At 41.4% G+C, this 16,316-nt stretch overlaps 1 protein-coding gene across 2 annotated transcripts in view; it reads left to right on the top strand.

Moving 5' to 3' along the window:
• Positions 1-16,316, top strand: part of LOC110533479 (protein FAM168A) — a 54,256-nt gene that overhangs the window by 15,185 nt on the left and 22,755 nt on the right. For both annotated transcript variants that reach the window (XM_021617732.2, XM_021617731.2), the window contains exon 2: positions 5,000-5,091. In XM_021617732.2, coding sequence (XP_021473407.2) covers positions 5,022-5,091 — 70 coding nt within the window. In that variant the 5' untranslated portion in view covers positions 5,000-5,021. The remainder of the gene's footprint in view (positions 1-4,999; positions 5,092-16,316) is intronic.

The raw sequence follows: 16,316 nt of genomic DNA, 5'->3' as shown, positions 1-16,316 counted from the left end.
TCCCAACAACCCACCAGTTTATTTTGGGAAGGCTGAGGTAGGTAGGTAGGTACCGGTCTTACTGCAGTGAGTGGGTAGCAGCTCGGAAACCCTGCAGTCCTGTACTTACTTGGGTAGCGAGGTGTATGCTAAATGTACAGTATAAGGACAATTTATGTGTAGTACACTGTATATGGCACATATATGTGCAACACAGCCAATATGTTTGTAGAATATAGCCAATATATGTGTGGTATATGGCCAATATATTTGTAATTGGCCAATATATATGTGCAGTATTGTATATGGCCAATGTAGTATATACACTGAGTGTACAAATCATTAAGAACATGATTTGACAGACTGACCAGGTGAAAGCTATGATCCCTTATTGATGTCACATAAATCAGTATAGATGAAGGGGAGGAGACTGGAAAAGAAACATTTTTAAGCCTTGAGACAATTGAGACATGAATTGTGTATGTGTGCCACAAAATATTTATGTGTCTTTATGTGTGTATGGTGGTGCTAAAAGCACTGGTGTTTCCCGTGTGTGTCAAGAATGGTCGACCACCCAATGGACATCTATTTTATTTTATTTAACTAGGCAAGTCAGTTAAGAACAAATTCTTATTTACAATGATGGCCTACCAGGGAACAGTGGGTTAACTGCCATGTTCAGGGGCAGAACAACATATTTTTACCTTGTCAGCTCGGGGAATTGATCCAGCAACCTTTCGGTTACTGGTCCAACGCTCTAACCACTAGGCTACCTGCCGCCATCATGTGATCGTGTCTTTTTATTCTGTCGTTTGTCAGTCATCTTCTTGTATCTGACGCTCTCTTCGTTTATTTTTTGTTTATCACTCTTATACTCCTCACACACACACACACACACACACACACACACACACACACACACACACACACACACACACACACACACACACAACCCATCCATCTGTCCATTCCTTGTACTCTTCTTTTCTTTAAGCTCTATCTCTCCATCTGCAGGCTATTCCAGTTTTCCCTCAATCACATTTCTGGAGTCTAATATATCTACAGCAGAACAACAATTATCAAATGCCTTAATGCACTCGCCATACTTCTGATCACTTTCTTGCCTCATCAGTCAATACAAAATTCACTGTGAACTGTTTTGTTCCCAGAATATTAAAACATTGTTTTCATCAGAAGAGAAATGTGTGCAAATGTGTGTACTGTCTCCAGCAATCAATCAATAAATGAATACATAGAGTAATATATAATAAATAAATAAGTAAATACAAGTGCACAAAATTCGAAATCACTCCATCACCGCAAATTTATGTACAATATAAGGAAAGGTCTAGGTGATGCGGACTGTCTAATATTTATGATTTCTCACAACATTGCATGCACAGATGCAGACAATGAAGTTGGGTTACTTCTAAGTAAGTTCGGGTTACTCCTAAGTTGTCATCTCCAACATTGTGACCTTCCATTTTAAAGGTTTGCTTTGGTGTGGATTCAGGCCTATCCATTCAAATCAGTTGTGTTCCTCCATTTTATTCACCTTTCTGTATTTCTATTGTGCATTGTTTTTCTGTTTGGTGATGGAAAATCTACAAACGTGTCAGCAAACCAGCCTATGTAATAAACTCAGCAAAAAAAGAAACGTCTCTCACTGTCAACTGCTTTTAATTTCAGCAAATTTTACATGTGTAAATATTTGTATGAACATAACAAGGTTCAACAACTGAGACATAAACTGAACAAGTTCCACAGACATGTGACTAACAGAAATGGAATAATGTGTCCCTGAACAAAGGGGGGGGGGGGGGGGTCAAAATCAAAAGTCAGTATCTGGTGTGACCACCACCTGCATTAAGTACCGCAGTGCATCTCCTCCTCCTCATGGACTGCACCATATTTGCCAGTTCTTGCTGTGAGATGTTACCCCACTCTTCCACCAAGGCACCTGCAATTCCCGGACATTTCTAGGGGGAATGGCCCTAGCCCTCACTCTCCGATCCAACAGGTCCCAGACGTGAGACCCTTCGCTGGCTATGGCAGAACACTGACATTCCTGTCTTGCAGGAAATCATGCACAGAATGAGTGGCATTGTGATGCTGGAGGGTCATGTCAGGATGAGCCTACAGGAAGGTTACCACATAAGAGAGGAGGATGTCTTCCCTGTAATGCATAGCGTTGAGATTGCCTGCAATGACAACAAGCTCAGTCCGATGATGCTGTGACACACCGCCCCAGACCATGACGGATCCTCCACCTCCAAATCGCTCCAGAGTACAGTCCTCGGTGTAACGCTCATTCCTTCGATGATAAACGCGAATTCGGCCATCACCCCTGGTGAGACAAAACCGCGACTTGTCAGTGAAGAGCACTTTTTGCCAGTCCTGTCTGGTCCAGCGACGGTGGGTTTGTGCCCATAGGCGACGTTGTTGCCGGTGATGTCTGGTGAGGACCTGCCTTACAACAGCCCTCAGTCCAGCCTCTCTCAGCCTTTTTTTGCGGACGGTCTGAGCACTGATGGAGAGATTGTGCGTCCCTGGTGTAAGTTGGGCAGTTGTCATCCTGTATCTGTCCCACAGGTGTGATGTTCGGATGTACCAATCCTGTGCAGGTGTTGATACACGTGGTCTGCCACTGCGAGGATGATCAGCTGTCTGTCCTGTCTCCCTGTAGCGCTGTCTTAAGCGTCTCACATTATGGACATTATAATTTATTGGCCACATCTGCAGGCACGTTCACGCAGATGAGCAGGGACCCTGGGCATCTTTCTTTTGGTTTTTTTCAGAGTCAGTAGACAGGTGCATGCTCATTAATTGTTTATGGTTCATTGAACAAGCATGGGAAACAGTGTTTTATTTATTATTATTTTTTATTTTTCTTCTTCTGTCTTGCCACTCTACCATAAAGGCCTGATTGGTGTAGTGCTGCAGAGATGGTTGTCCTTCTGGAAAGTTCTCACATCTCCACATAGGAACTCTGGAGCTCTGTCAGAGTGACCATCGGGTTCTTGGTCACCTCCCTGCCCAAGGCCCTTCTCCCCCTATTGCTCGGTTTGGCTGGGCGGCCAGCTCGAGGAAGAGTTTTGGTGGTTCCAAACTTCTTCCATTTAAGAATGATGGAGGCCACTGTGTTCTTGGGGTCCTTCAATGCTGCAGACATGTTTTGGTACCCATCCCCAGATCTGTGCTTCGACACAATCCTACAGAGAATACTTTTAACCTCAGGCTTGGTTTTTGCTCTGACATGCATTGTCAACTGTGGGACCGTTATATAGCCAGGTGTGTGCCTTTTAGCTACAGGGGCACTATTGAGTAGCTTGGATGAAAGGTGCCCGAAGTAAATGGCCTGCTCCTCAGTCTCATTTGCTAATATATGCGTATCATTATTAGTATTGGATAGAAAACACTGAAGTTTCTGAAACTGTTTGAATGATGTCTGTGAGTATAACATAACTCATATGGCAGGCAAGAACCTGAGAAGAAATCCAAACAGCAAGTGAGAAATCTGAGGTTGGTATATTTTCAAACCATTCCCTATTGAAATCCCATTGCGATATGAAGATTCACTTCCTACTGCTTCCACTAGATGTCAACCGTCTATAGAAGGCAACTACGTTTGAAAAATGCATTTACTGTTTTGCAAAAGGTCTCAGTCCTGTGTCTTGTGTGTACTGTTTCGAAAATCGACAACATTGTTTGAAAATGTTTTGTATGTCATAAACTGTAATACACCCTGCTGATATGTCCTCCGGTTGGCTACTCCTCCTTCTCCTCTCTTTTTTTCAATTCAAAACCTCTGTTTCAATGTATCATTTTGACCACTGAGCTGAAAGGACTGGATAGGCGGGCAACATGGCGGGAAACGCCTGTGTGTATTTTTCCTTTTATCATAATGTTTTCATCTAGTTTAGTTTATTATTATAACCCCTTTCCCCCCCCAATTTTGTGATATCCATGGTAGTTACGATCTTGTCTCATCACTGCAACTCCCTATGGGACCCCCGGTCACAGCTGGTTGGATCAAACCCCAGACTTTAGTGGCACCGTGATGCAGTGTCTAAGACCGCTGTGCCACTCGAGAGGCCACTTTCATCTAGTTTGACTGATCAATGGTCACACAGCTGATGAGGAAACCAGGCTCGTGTTATGGTTCATTAGGGAAAATAGACTGAAACAGGGAGGGCCTGTCTGATCTTGTCCAATATGAAACGTGCATTTTTGTGAAAGAGATTGGTGGTGGAAACAGTTTGATAAAAAGGTAGAGGTGGAGAGAAGTTGTGGATAGGAGAAAAAAGGATGGAGAACAAAAGTGCTCAGGCCGAAGAATTTCCTTGTATGTCACGTTTGTACTTTGTGTGTTCTTACTGTTTACCCATGTTCCAAAGAGTCAAAACTACCGTAATGCTCATCATACCATAAACCTTTTCTTTTCTGATTTTTGGGAGTAAATATTTGTATTGTGTGCTTGGCATTTTCTCACGGATGACTTTTAACCAGTGAAAATAAATTGCTGCCTTCTCACTGACATTGGAAAAAACGTATTACAAGATCATACCTGCTACAATGTTATGAGTTACTGTAGTTTTTGTGGAGTACAGTTTAGTTTTGCAGACGTCAAATGTCTTCAAGCTGGCTCTGGAACACTTTCAAGATGGGGACCTCTGAGCTAATGCATATCCTCAATTAATAACTATTGAAAGCCATGTTTTTCATTTCACTTTGTGTTCATGTCTCTCTCTCTCTTTTGCTCTCTCTCACTCTCACTCTCTCTCTCAATTATTTTCAATTCAATTTGCTTTATTGGCATGACGTAACTGGTCTGTGAACTCAGCCCCATGACCATCTGGATGAGGGACTCTTTTCTTTGCTCAGTTCTTGGCATTGCAGGGCTTGGTAATGATATGAGAGGGGGTCACTGTATTGTAGATGTTTCCCAAACTTAATTGCGAATTAATTTTTATTTTTGTCTCTCTGTCTCTTTCTCTCTGTATGTCTGTTCTCCCTGCAGTAAGAGTAGACTGTCTTCTGACATGAATCCTGTGTATAGTCCTGTCCAGCCCGGGACACCGTACGGGAACCCCAAGAACATGGCATACGCAGGTGAGTGCCAAGACAACAACAACAAAAGCAACCAGCAATACAGTGGTCAGGTACTCCCTTAACATTTCTTGGCCCATTCGGCAAGGCCTATGTATAGCTTTAGATGCATTCTATCATGTTCTTACACTGATTAGTCATAGAGATATGTAATTTACTAGAGGGGATGATGCTCTATTTAATTAAATGCGTTAGATCACCTACATATTTCCTCCACATCCTTTCCCTGCTCTCCTTGTCTCACATCTGCAATAAACTGAAATGACTTGGCAATAAACGGAAATGACTTGGCAATAACTAAAATTACTTTGATTCTCTTTTGTGCTTTAGTTCATTTCAGTTGCTTTGCAGTTTCATTTCTGTCATCATTTCTGACTGTGTTTATGATGGAGATTAATTATTTTGTTTGTTTTACAAGGGCAGTGCAGCATTTGAGGTGTCCCCGCTGAAATAAACCATTTTTTTCACAAAAGTAGTGCACTGGGCCTTAACTAGTATTAGCGGACAATATAAAAGCTGGTCATCTAGGTTTGTATCTGTAGACTTACCATCACCATGAAGAAAACCATGCAAAATACAGTAATTGAGTACATTGAAACTAAATGTTGACCGATTAATCGGAATGGCCGATTAATTAGGGCCGATTTCAAGTTTTCATAACAATCGGAAATCTGTATTTTTGGACACCGATTTGGCCGATAAAAAATTAATTAAAAATTAAATAATTTAAAATAAATAAATAAATATATATATATATATATATATATATATATATATATATATATATATATATATATATATATATATATATATTTAAAATAAATATTTTTTTATACCTTTATTTAACTAGGCAAGTCAGTTAAAGAACACATTTCAATGACGGCCTAGGAACAGTTGGTTAACTGCCTTGTTCAGGGGCAGAACGACAGATTTTTACCTCTGTCAGCTCGGGGATTCAATCTTGCAACCTTATAGTTAACTAGTCCAACGCTCTAACCACCTGCCTTTCATTGCACTCCACGAGGAGCCTGCCTGTTACGCGAATGTGGTAAGAAGCCACGGTAAGTTGCTAGCTAGCATTAAACTTATCTTATAAAAAACAATCAATCAATGAATCATAATCACTAGTTAACTGCACATGGTTGATGATATTATTAGTTTATCTTCTTACGCCTGCAATCCCGTTAACGGGAGCGATATGGCAACAGCCAGTCAAAGTGTAAGGTGCCAATATCAAAACATCAAAAATCTCATAATTAAAATTCCTCAATTGTCTCATACAATTTTAAAGCTATGCTCGTTGTTAATCCCACCACAGTGTCCGATTTCAAATATGCTTCACAGCAAAAGCACCACAAACGATGGTTAGGTCGCCACAGAAAAACACAGCCATTTTTCTTCCAGCCAAAGAGAGGAGTTTCAAAAAGCACAAAGCACAAATAGAGATAAAATGTATCACTAACCTTTGATCTTCATCAGATGACACTAATAGGACTTCATGTTACACAATATATGTATGTTTTGTTTGATAAAGTTCATATTTATCCAAATATGAGTTTACATTGGCGCATTACATTCACTAGTTCCAAAAACATCCAGTGATTTTGCATAGCCACATCAATTCAACAGAAATACTCATCATAAATGTAGATGATAATACACATAGAATTATAGATATACCTCTCCTTAATGCAACCGCTGTGTCTGATTTCAAAAAAACTTTACGGAAAAAGAAACCCATGCAATAATCTGAGACGGCGCTCAGAAGTAAAAAATCACAATAGCTGCAACGATGGCGTCAACATAAACAAGAAATTACATGATAAATATTCCCTTACCTTTGATGATCTACATCAGAAAGCACTCCAGGAATCCCAGGTCCACAATAAATGTTTGTTTTGTTCGATAATATCCGTTATTTATGTCCAAATACCTTCTTTTGTTAGCGCGTTTGGTACACATATCCAAACGCTCATTCTGGTCAGCGTTACATCGGACAAAAACTTCAAAAAGTTATATTACAGGTTGAAGAAACATTTCAAACTAAGTACATAATCAATCATTAGGATGTTTTTAACATATAGCTTCAATAAAGTTCCAACCGGAGTAATCCTTGTCTTCATGAGCAATGGAATGCAAGTGGGTACCATGAGGAATAAGCGTGATCAGAAATTGGCTGCTTGATGGACACCTGATACATTCTGCTCTCATTCACTCCCACAACACCATAGAAGTCTCATTCAAATGTCTATTATTGGTTGACATCTAGTGGAACCCCTAGGCAGTGCAACATCATTAATATCTCAAGGGGATTTCATTGGGGACTCTGGTGAATATATACAAAGCTCAGATTTCTCACTTCCTGTTTTGATTTCAACTCAGGATTTTGCCTGCCATATGAGTTATGTTATACACAGACATCATTCAAACAGTTTTAGAAAGGTTAGAGTGTTTTCTATCCAATACTAATAATAATATGCATATATTACTAACTAAGACGGAGGAGCAGGCCGTATACTTTGGGCAACTTATTCATCCAAGCTACTCAATACTGCCCCCCAGCCATAAGAAGTTATCTAGCGTGTCCTGCGTTGCATAATCGATGTGGTGCGCATTTGCAAAAAAGGACTGTCGTTGCCGTGTACCTAACCGTAAACATCAATGCCTTTCTTAAAATCAATACACGAGTATATATTTTTAAACCTGCATATTTAGTTAATATTGCCTGCTAACATGAATTTATTTTAACTAGGTAAGTTATGTCACTTCTCTTGCAACAGAGTCAGGGTATATGCAGCAGTTTGGGCCGCCTGGCTCGTTGCGAACTGTGTGAAGACTCTTTCTTCCTAACAAAGACAGCCAACTTCACCAAACGGGGGATGATTTAACAAAAGCGCATTAGCGAAAAAAGCACAATTGTTGCACGACTACCTAACCATAAACACCAATGCCTTTCTTAAAATCAATACACAGAAGTATATATTTTTAAACCTGCATATTTAGCTAAAAGAAATCCAGGTTAGCAGGCAATATTAACCAGGTGAAATTGTGTCACTTCTCTTGCGTTCATTGCATGCATGCAGAGTCAGGGTATATGCAACAGTTTGGGCCACCTGGCTCGTTGCGAACTAATTTGCCAGAATTTTACGTAATTATGACATAACATTGAAGGTTGTGCAATGTAACAGGAGTATTTAGACTTAGGGATGCCACCCGATAGATAAAATACAGAACAGTTCCGTATTTCACTGAAATAATTAACGTTTTGTTTTCGAAAGGATAGTTTCCGGATTCGACCATATTAATGACCAAAGTCTCGTATTTCTGTGTGTTGTTATGTTATAATTAAGTCTATGATTTGATATTTGATATAGCAGTCTGACTGAGCGGTGGTAGGCACCAGCAGGCTCGTAAGCATTCATTCAAACAGCACTTTCATGCGTTTTGCCAGCAGCTCTTCGCTGTGCTTCAAGCATTGAGCTGTTTATGACTTCAAGCCTATTAACTCCCGAGATTAGGCTGGTGTAACCGATGTGAAATGGCTAGCTAGTAAGCGGGGTGCGCGCTAATAGCGTTTCAAACATCACTTGCTCTGAGACATGGAGTAGTTGTTCCCCTTACTCTGCAAGGGCTGCGGATTTTGTGGCGCGATGGGTAACGATGCTTCGAGGGTGGCTGTTGTCAATGTGTTCCTGGTTCGAGCCCAGATAGGGGCGAGGAGAGGGACGGAAGCTATACTGTTACACTGGCAATACTAAAGTGCCTATAAGAACATCCAATTGTCAAAGGTATATGAAATACAAATGGTATAGAGAGAAATAGTCCTATAAATACTACAACCTAAAACCTCTTACCTTGGAATATTGAAGTCTCATGTTAAAAGGAACCACCAGCTTTCATATGTTCTCATGTTCTGAGCAAGGAACTTAAATGTTAGCTTTTTTACATGGCACATATTGCACTTTGTTTTTGCATTATTTAAACCAAATTGAACATGTTTCATTATTTTTGGAGGCTAAGTTGATTTTTATCGATGTATTATATTAAGTTAAAATAAGTGTTCATTCAGTATTGTTGTAATTGTCATTATTACAAAAAAATATATATATTGTCCGATTTAATCAGTATCGGCTTTTTTGGTCCCCCAATAATCTGTATCGGTATCGGCGGTGAAAAATCATAATCAGTCTACCTCTAATTGAGATGTCAAGTGGTTTGTGCTGATGTGGTGTGATGATGTGGTTCATTTGGTGGAGCATGGCACTTGTAATGCTAGGGTTGTGGGTTTGATTCCCACAGGGGACAAGTATGAAAATGTATACACTCACTACGGTAAGATGCTCTGGATAAAATGGAAAAGGAATGAATAGATGATTTCAGCTTTCACATAGAAATAAGTTGCATTTGCCAAGTATTTCAAGAAACTAGAAAACATATTGTATACCAAGCAAGTATTTTTATATTCCACAAGTATTATCAGATGAACTGTTGTACAGATAATTATCAGACTCAAATGCTGGTAAACACTCAAATACATTTTGTTTACATTTTTTTCCCAAAAGTAGTGCACTGGGCCTTTACTAGTCCTGTATTAGGGGACCAATATAGATGATACACCCCCACCCCCAACCTACTTCCCGCGGCTATGAGTGCAGTCATCGCTGGATGAGTCTATGCATTGAATGATCTGTCTGTGTGAAAATGGAGTATTCACATGGCGTGTACAAAGACAGGTGGAAAAAAAAGAAATGCAGGAAGACAAGAAAAGGGAAGAGAGTGTGGAAATAGAAATGTGATTACACTGGTGGTGCTTTCCTCCACTGGCTCGAGGGGGCAGGGCCCGTTACTGCCACTCGGCTAGTGATTCATTGGCCAAGCTGTTACAACAGCGCCGGCTTTGATAACAGGGAGTTTATTTTAAAGGTGCTCTCAGCTCTCAATGGTCTCTCTCTTTCTCTCTTGTCGCTTCTTTGTACCCATAATGCATTGCTGTTCAACCTTAGGCTGCAGCTGATCAGCGAGTTAAGAGAAAGGACAGACACCTGCAGTGGTTGCAGTAGCCTTTTGTGATGGAGTCTGTGTGGCGGGAGGCCGGGGGAAACACACGCAGGAGCATAAACACACACACATCCTGGGGACAGCTGACCAAGGGAGTGTGGTTGGGGCCCCCTCCATGTCATCTCAGATACTGATAATTAAAAGAGGACTATCGCGCTCTCCCAAAATGTTGTTTGTGGCGTAAAACCTATAAATTTAAATAAGCAAAAAAGTGGGATGGGTCCGCACTCCAAAAGATGTTGCATAAAGCTTTGTTTAATTAAAAAATATTTTTTCACTGCATCAGGGATGGCTTACACAGATGTTTCGGCTTTGCAGCTTTCTTCAGTGTGTTGGTACAAATATTTTTAATTTTAAACAGCATTTCTAGGGAACACACGTGAGCTACCGGTGAGCAGCAGGTGCATCTCAGATACTGCTGACAGTAGGAATCCCTCTCTCTGATCCTCCTTCCCTCCTGTCCTCCCTCCTGTCCTCCCTCCGTCTGTTCCTCCCTCCGTCTGTTCCTCCCTCCGTCTCTCCCTCCATTCCTCTGTCCCTCCCTCCATCCTCCGTCCACTCTGTTCCTCCCCTCCCTCCGTTCTTCCCTCTGTTATACCCTCCTTTCCTCCATCCCTCCATTCCTCCCTCCGTTCCTCATTCCCTCCATTCCTTTTCCCCTCTATTCCTCCCTCCCTTCGTCCCTCCCTCCATTCCCCCCTTCCTCTGTTCCTCCCTCCATCCCTCCCTCCCTCCCTACATTCTTCCTTCCCTCTGTTCCTCTGTTTTTCCCTCCCTCTTCTCTCTCCCTAATTGTCTCAGGCTGCTTCTCTTTTGCTCACATTTAGTCCACAGTCACACTGTTCCATAAATAGAGGCTAATTAGTAAGGTGTGTGTGTGTGTGTGTGTGTGGTTGGTCGGTCGATCGGTGAGTGTGTGTGGTCGGTCGGTCGGCCAGATCTGGCTGTGTGGGTGGTGTGTAGCCTCAGGAAGGAGACACACACACACAATGGCTGCTCTTGCGTGCTTTGTTATTTCCAATAATAGGCTACTTTGTTTTAGTGTGATTGCTATGTGATCAGTACAATTCATTTTTTCTCCTTTAAATGGAATACCAATACCACCTGACATTAGAGCATAGATAACGCATACATTTATAATATATACAGTAGGCATATCCTAACTGTCACGTTCTGACCTTAGTTCCTTTGTTATGTCTTTGTTTTAGTTTGGTCAGGGCGTGAGTTGGGGTGGGTAGTCTATGTTGTGTTTATGTGTTTGGCCTGGTATGGTTCTCAATCAGAGGTAGGTGTTGTTCGTTGTCTCTGATTGAGAATCATACTTAGGTAGCCTTTTCCCACCTGTGTTTTGTGGGTGATTATTTTTCCGTGTCAGTGTTTGTTCCACACGGGACTGTGTCGGTTTTCATTTATTTCTCTTGTTCCTTTTGTTTTCTGTGTCCAGTGATATTTCATAAAAATATATAATGAACACATACCACGCTGCGCTTTGGTCCTCCACTCCTTCCACCTACGAAACCCGTTACACTAACCTTCAGTAAATATTTTCTCATTCGCTACATCTTCCCAACCCCTTATTTTCCATTTAGGCTGCCTAACATAAAGTAAATGTTTCTCTTCTATATTATTTTAAGGTGCAATATAAAGAAATTGCTTAGCCATTTCCTGGGTGCTAAAAAAAAAAGTCCTCTCAATGTCAACTGCTTTTACAGTGGGGCAAAAAAGTATTTAGTCAGCCACCAATTGTGCAAGTTCTCCCACTTAAAAAGATGAGAGAGAACTGTAATTTTCATCATAGGTACACTTCAACTATGACAGATAAAATGAGAAAAAAAATCCAGAAAATCACATTGTAGGATTTATAATGAATTTATTTGCAAATTATGGTGGAAAATAAGTTTTTGGTCAGCTACAAACAAGCAAGATTTCTGGCTCTCACAGACCTGTAACTTATTCTATAAGAGGCTCCTCTGTCCTCCACTCGTTACCTGTATTAATGGTACCAGTTTGAACTTGTTATCAGTATAAAAGACACCTGTCCACAACCTCAAACAGTCACACTCCAAACTCCACTATGGCCAAGACCAAAGAGCTGTCAAGGGACACCAGAAACAAAATTGTAGACCTGCACCAGGCTGGTAAGACTGAATCTGCAGTAGGTAAGCAGCTTGGTTTGAAGAAATCAACTGTGGGAGCAATTATTAGGAAATGGAAGACATACAGTGCCTTGCGAAAGTATTCGGCCCCCTTGAACTTTGCGACCTTTTGCCACATTTCAGGCTTCAAACATAAAGATATAAAACTGTATTTTTTTGTGAAGAATCAACAACAAGTGGGACACAATCATGAATTGGAACGACATTTATTGGACATTTCAAACTTTTTTAACAAATCAAAAACTGAAAAATTGGACGTGCAAAATTATTCAGCCCCTTTACTTTCAGTGCAGCAAACTCTCTCCAGAAGTTCAGTGAGGATCTCTGAATGATCCAATGTTGACCTAAATGACTAATGATGATAAATACAATCCACCTGTGTGTAATCAAGTCTCCGTATAAATGCACCTGCACTGTGATAGTCTCAGAGGTCCGTTAAAAGCGCAGAGAGCATCATGAAGAACAAGGAACACACCAGGCAGGTCCGAGATACTGTTGTGAAGAAGTTTAAAGCTGGATTTGGATACAAAAAGATTTCCCAAGCTTTAAACATCCCAAGGAGCACTGTGCAAGCGATAATATTGAAATGAAAGGAGTATCAGACCACTGCAAATCTACCAAGACCTGGCCGTCCCTCTAAACTTTCAGCTCATACAAGGAGAAGACTGATCAGAGATGCAGCCAAGAGGCCCATGATCACTCTGGATGAACTGCAGAGATCTACAGCTGAGGTGGGAGACTCTGTCCATAGGACAACAATCAGTCGTATATTGCACAAATCTGGCCTTTATGGAAGAGTGGCAAGAAGAAGATATCCATAAAAAGTGTTGTTTAAAGTTTGCCACAAGCCACCTGGGAGACACACCAAACATGTGGAAGAAGGTGCTCTGGTCAGATGAAACCAAAATTGAACTTTTTGGCAACAATGCAAAACGTTATGTTTGGCGTAAAAGCAACACAGCTGAACACACCATCCCCACTGTCAAACATGGTGGTGGCAGCATCATGGTTTGGGCCTGTTTTTCTTCAGCAGGGACAGAGAAGATGGTTAAAATTGATGGGGAGATGGATGGAGCCAAATACAGGACCATTCTGGAAGAATGAGAACCTGATGGAGTCTGCAAAAGACCTGAGACTGGGACGGAGATTTGTCTTCCAACAAGACAATGATCCAAAACATAAAGCAAAATCTACAATGGAATGGTTCAAAAATAAACATATCCAGGTGTTAGAATGGCCAAGTCAAAGTCCAGACCTGAATCCAATCGAGAATCTGTGGAAAGAACTGAAAACTGCTATTCACAAATGCTCTCCATCCAACCTCACTGAGCTCGAGCTGTTTTGCAAGGAGGAATGGGAAAAGATTTCAGTCTCTCGATGTGCAAAACTGATAGAGACATACGCCAAGCGACTTACAGCTGTAATCGCAGCAACAGGTGGCGCTACAAAGTATTAACTTAAGGGGGCTGAATAATTTTGCACGCCCAATTTTTCAGTTTTTGATTTGTTAAAAAAGTTTGAAATATCCAATAAATGTTGTTCCACTTCTTGATTGTGTCCCACTTGTTGTTGATTCTTCACAAAAAAATACAGTTTTATATCTTTATGTTTGAAGCCTGAAATGTGGCAAAAGGTCGCAAAGTTCAAGGGGGCCGAATACTTTCGCAAGGCACTGTACAAGACCACTGATAATCTCCCTCGATCTGGGGCTCCACGCAAGAACTCACCCCGTGGGGTCAAATTGATCACAAGAACGGTGAGCAAAAATCCCAGAACCACACGGGGGGACCTAGTGAATGACCTGCAGAAAGCTGGGACCAAACTAACAAAGCCTACCATCAGTAACACACTACGCCGCCAGGGACTCAAATCCTGCAATGCCAAATGTGTCCCCCTGCTTAAGCCAGTACATGTCCAGACCCGTCTGAAGTTTGCTAGAGAGCATTTGGATGATCCAGAAGAAGATTGGGAGAATGTCATATGGTCAGATGAAACCAAAATATAACTTTTTGGTAAAAACTCAACTCGTCGTGTTTGGAGGACAAAGAATGCTGAGTTGCATCCAAAGAACACCATACCTACTGTGAAGCATGGGGGTGGAAACATCATGCTTTGGAGCTGTTTTTCTGCAAAGGGACCAGGACGACTGATCCGTGTAAAGGAAAGAATGAATGGGGCCATGTATCGTGAGATTTCGAGTGAAAACCTCCTTCCATCAGCAAGGGCATTGAAGATGAAACGTGGCTGGGCCTTTCAGCATGACAATGATCCGAAACACACCACCCGGGTAACGAAGGAGTGGCTTCGCAAGAAGCATTTCAAGGTCCTGGAGTGGCCTAGCCAGTCTCCAGATCTCAACCCCATAGAAAATCTTTGGAGGGAGTTGAAAGTCCGTGTTTCCCAGCAACAGCCCCAAAACATCACTGCTCTAGAGGAGATCTGCATAGAGGAATGAGCCAAAATACCAGCAACAGTGTGTGAAAACCTTGTGAAGACTTACAGAAAACGTTTGACCTCTGTCATTGCCAACAAAGGGTATATAACAAAGTATTGAGAAACTTTTGTTATTGGCCAAATACTTATTTTCCACCATAATTTGCAAATAGATTCATTAAAAATCCTACAATGTGATTTTCGGGATTTTTTTTCCTCATTTTGTCTGTCCTAGTTGAAGTGTACCTATGATGAACATTACAGGCCTCTCTCATCTTTTTAAGTGGGAGAACTTGCACAATTGGTGGCTGACTAAATACTTTTTTGCCCCACTGTATTTTCAGCAAACTTAACATGTGTAAATATTTGTATGAACATAACAAGATTCAACAACTGAGACATAAACTGAACAAGTTCCACAGACTAACAGAAATGGAAGAATGTGTCCCTGAACACATCAAAATCAAAAGTAACAGTCAGTCTGGTGTGGCCACCACCTGCATTAAGTACTGCAGTGCATCTCCTCCTCATGGACTGCACCAGATTGGCCAGATCTTGCTGTGAGATGTTACCCCACTCTTCCACCAAGGCACCTGCAAGGCCACAGTAGCCTTCAGAAAGTGACTCTCTGGTTACACAGACTGTTGGCCTCCCATCCTATTCTAACCACCTCTCACCAGCTTTGTATTCATGTTACCTGATGAAATTGCTCTACAGTAGGATCTTGTTGCCATCTAATGCACATTCAAATGTCATAAATCAGCACTGCAGAGCTCTGTTGAAGAAGCCTGTCCTCTGCCATGCCCTGATTGTATTACTGCTGATGATATCTGGAAATGTGCATGTACACCCTGATGGCTACTGTTGCTAGCCCCAATTCTGACTTGTGCTCTGATATGTGCTTCACTGATTTCTGCTCTCGTAAAAGCCTGGGTTTTCTGCACGTTAATATCTAGAAGTTTATTACCTAAAATGGATAAATTGAAAGTGTAGATTCACAGCTCCAATCCAGATGTGTTGGTCATTACTGAGACGTGGTTAAGGAAGAGTGTTTTTTCGGCAAGACAGGTCTTTCAAAGGTGAGGGAGTGGCAATCTCTACCAAGGATCACCTTCAGTGTGCGGTTGTCTCCAGCAAGTCTGTCCCTAAACAATTTGATTTGCTGGTTTTATGCACTAAACTTTCAAATAGCTCTTTGTTGACTGTTGCTGTGTGCTATCGTCCTCCATCAGCACCGGCCTGTACCCTACCTGCCCTAAGCTTTCTCCTGGCCCCTTACACTAAGTCTGAATTTGTCCTGCTAGGTGGCCTAAACGGGGACGTACTTAAACCACCTGACCAAGTCCAAAAGCAATGGGACTCCCTAAATCTTTCTCCGATTATTACCAATCCCACAAGGTATGACTCCAAACATCCAGAAAAGGCTACTCTCCTCTGTTATCCTCACAAATAATCCTGATGGATATCAGTCTGGTGTTTTCTGTAATAACCTTGGTGATCACTGTTTCACAGCTTGTGTTCGTAATGGCTGCTCAGTGAAACAACCTTTCCTGATTTGTCATAGACGCTTGCAAAAAAACT

This window comes from Oncorhynchus mykiss, chromosome 10, assembly GCF_013265735.2.
Source record: "Oncorhynchus mykiss isolate Arlee chromosome 10, USDA_OmykA_1.1, whole genome shotgun sequence".
Classification (NCBI taxonomy): domain Eukaryota; kingdom Metazoa; phylum Chordata; class Actinopteri; order Salmoniformes; family Salmonidae; genus Oncorhynchus; species Oncorhynchus mykiss.
This window is presented reverse-complemented; position numbering and strand designations above follow the sequence as displayed.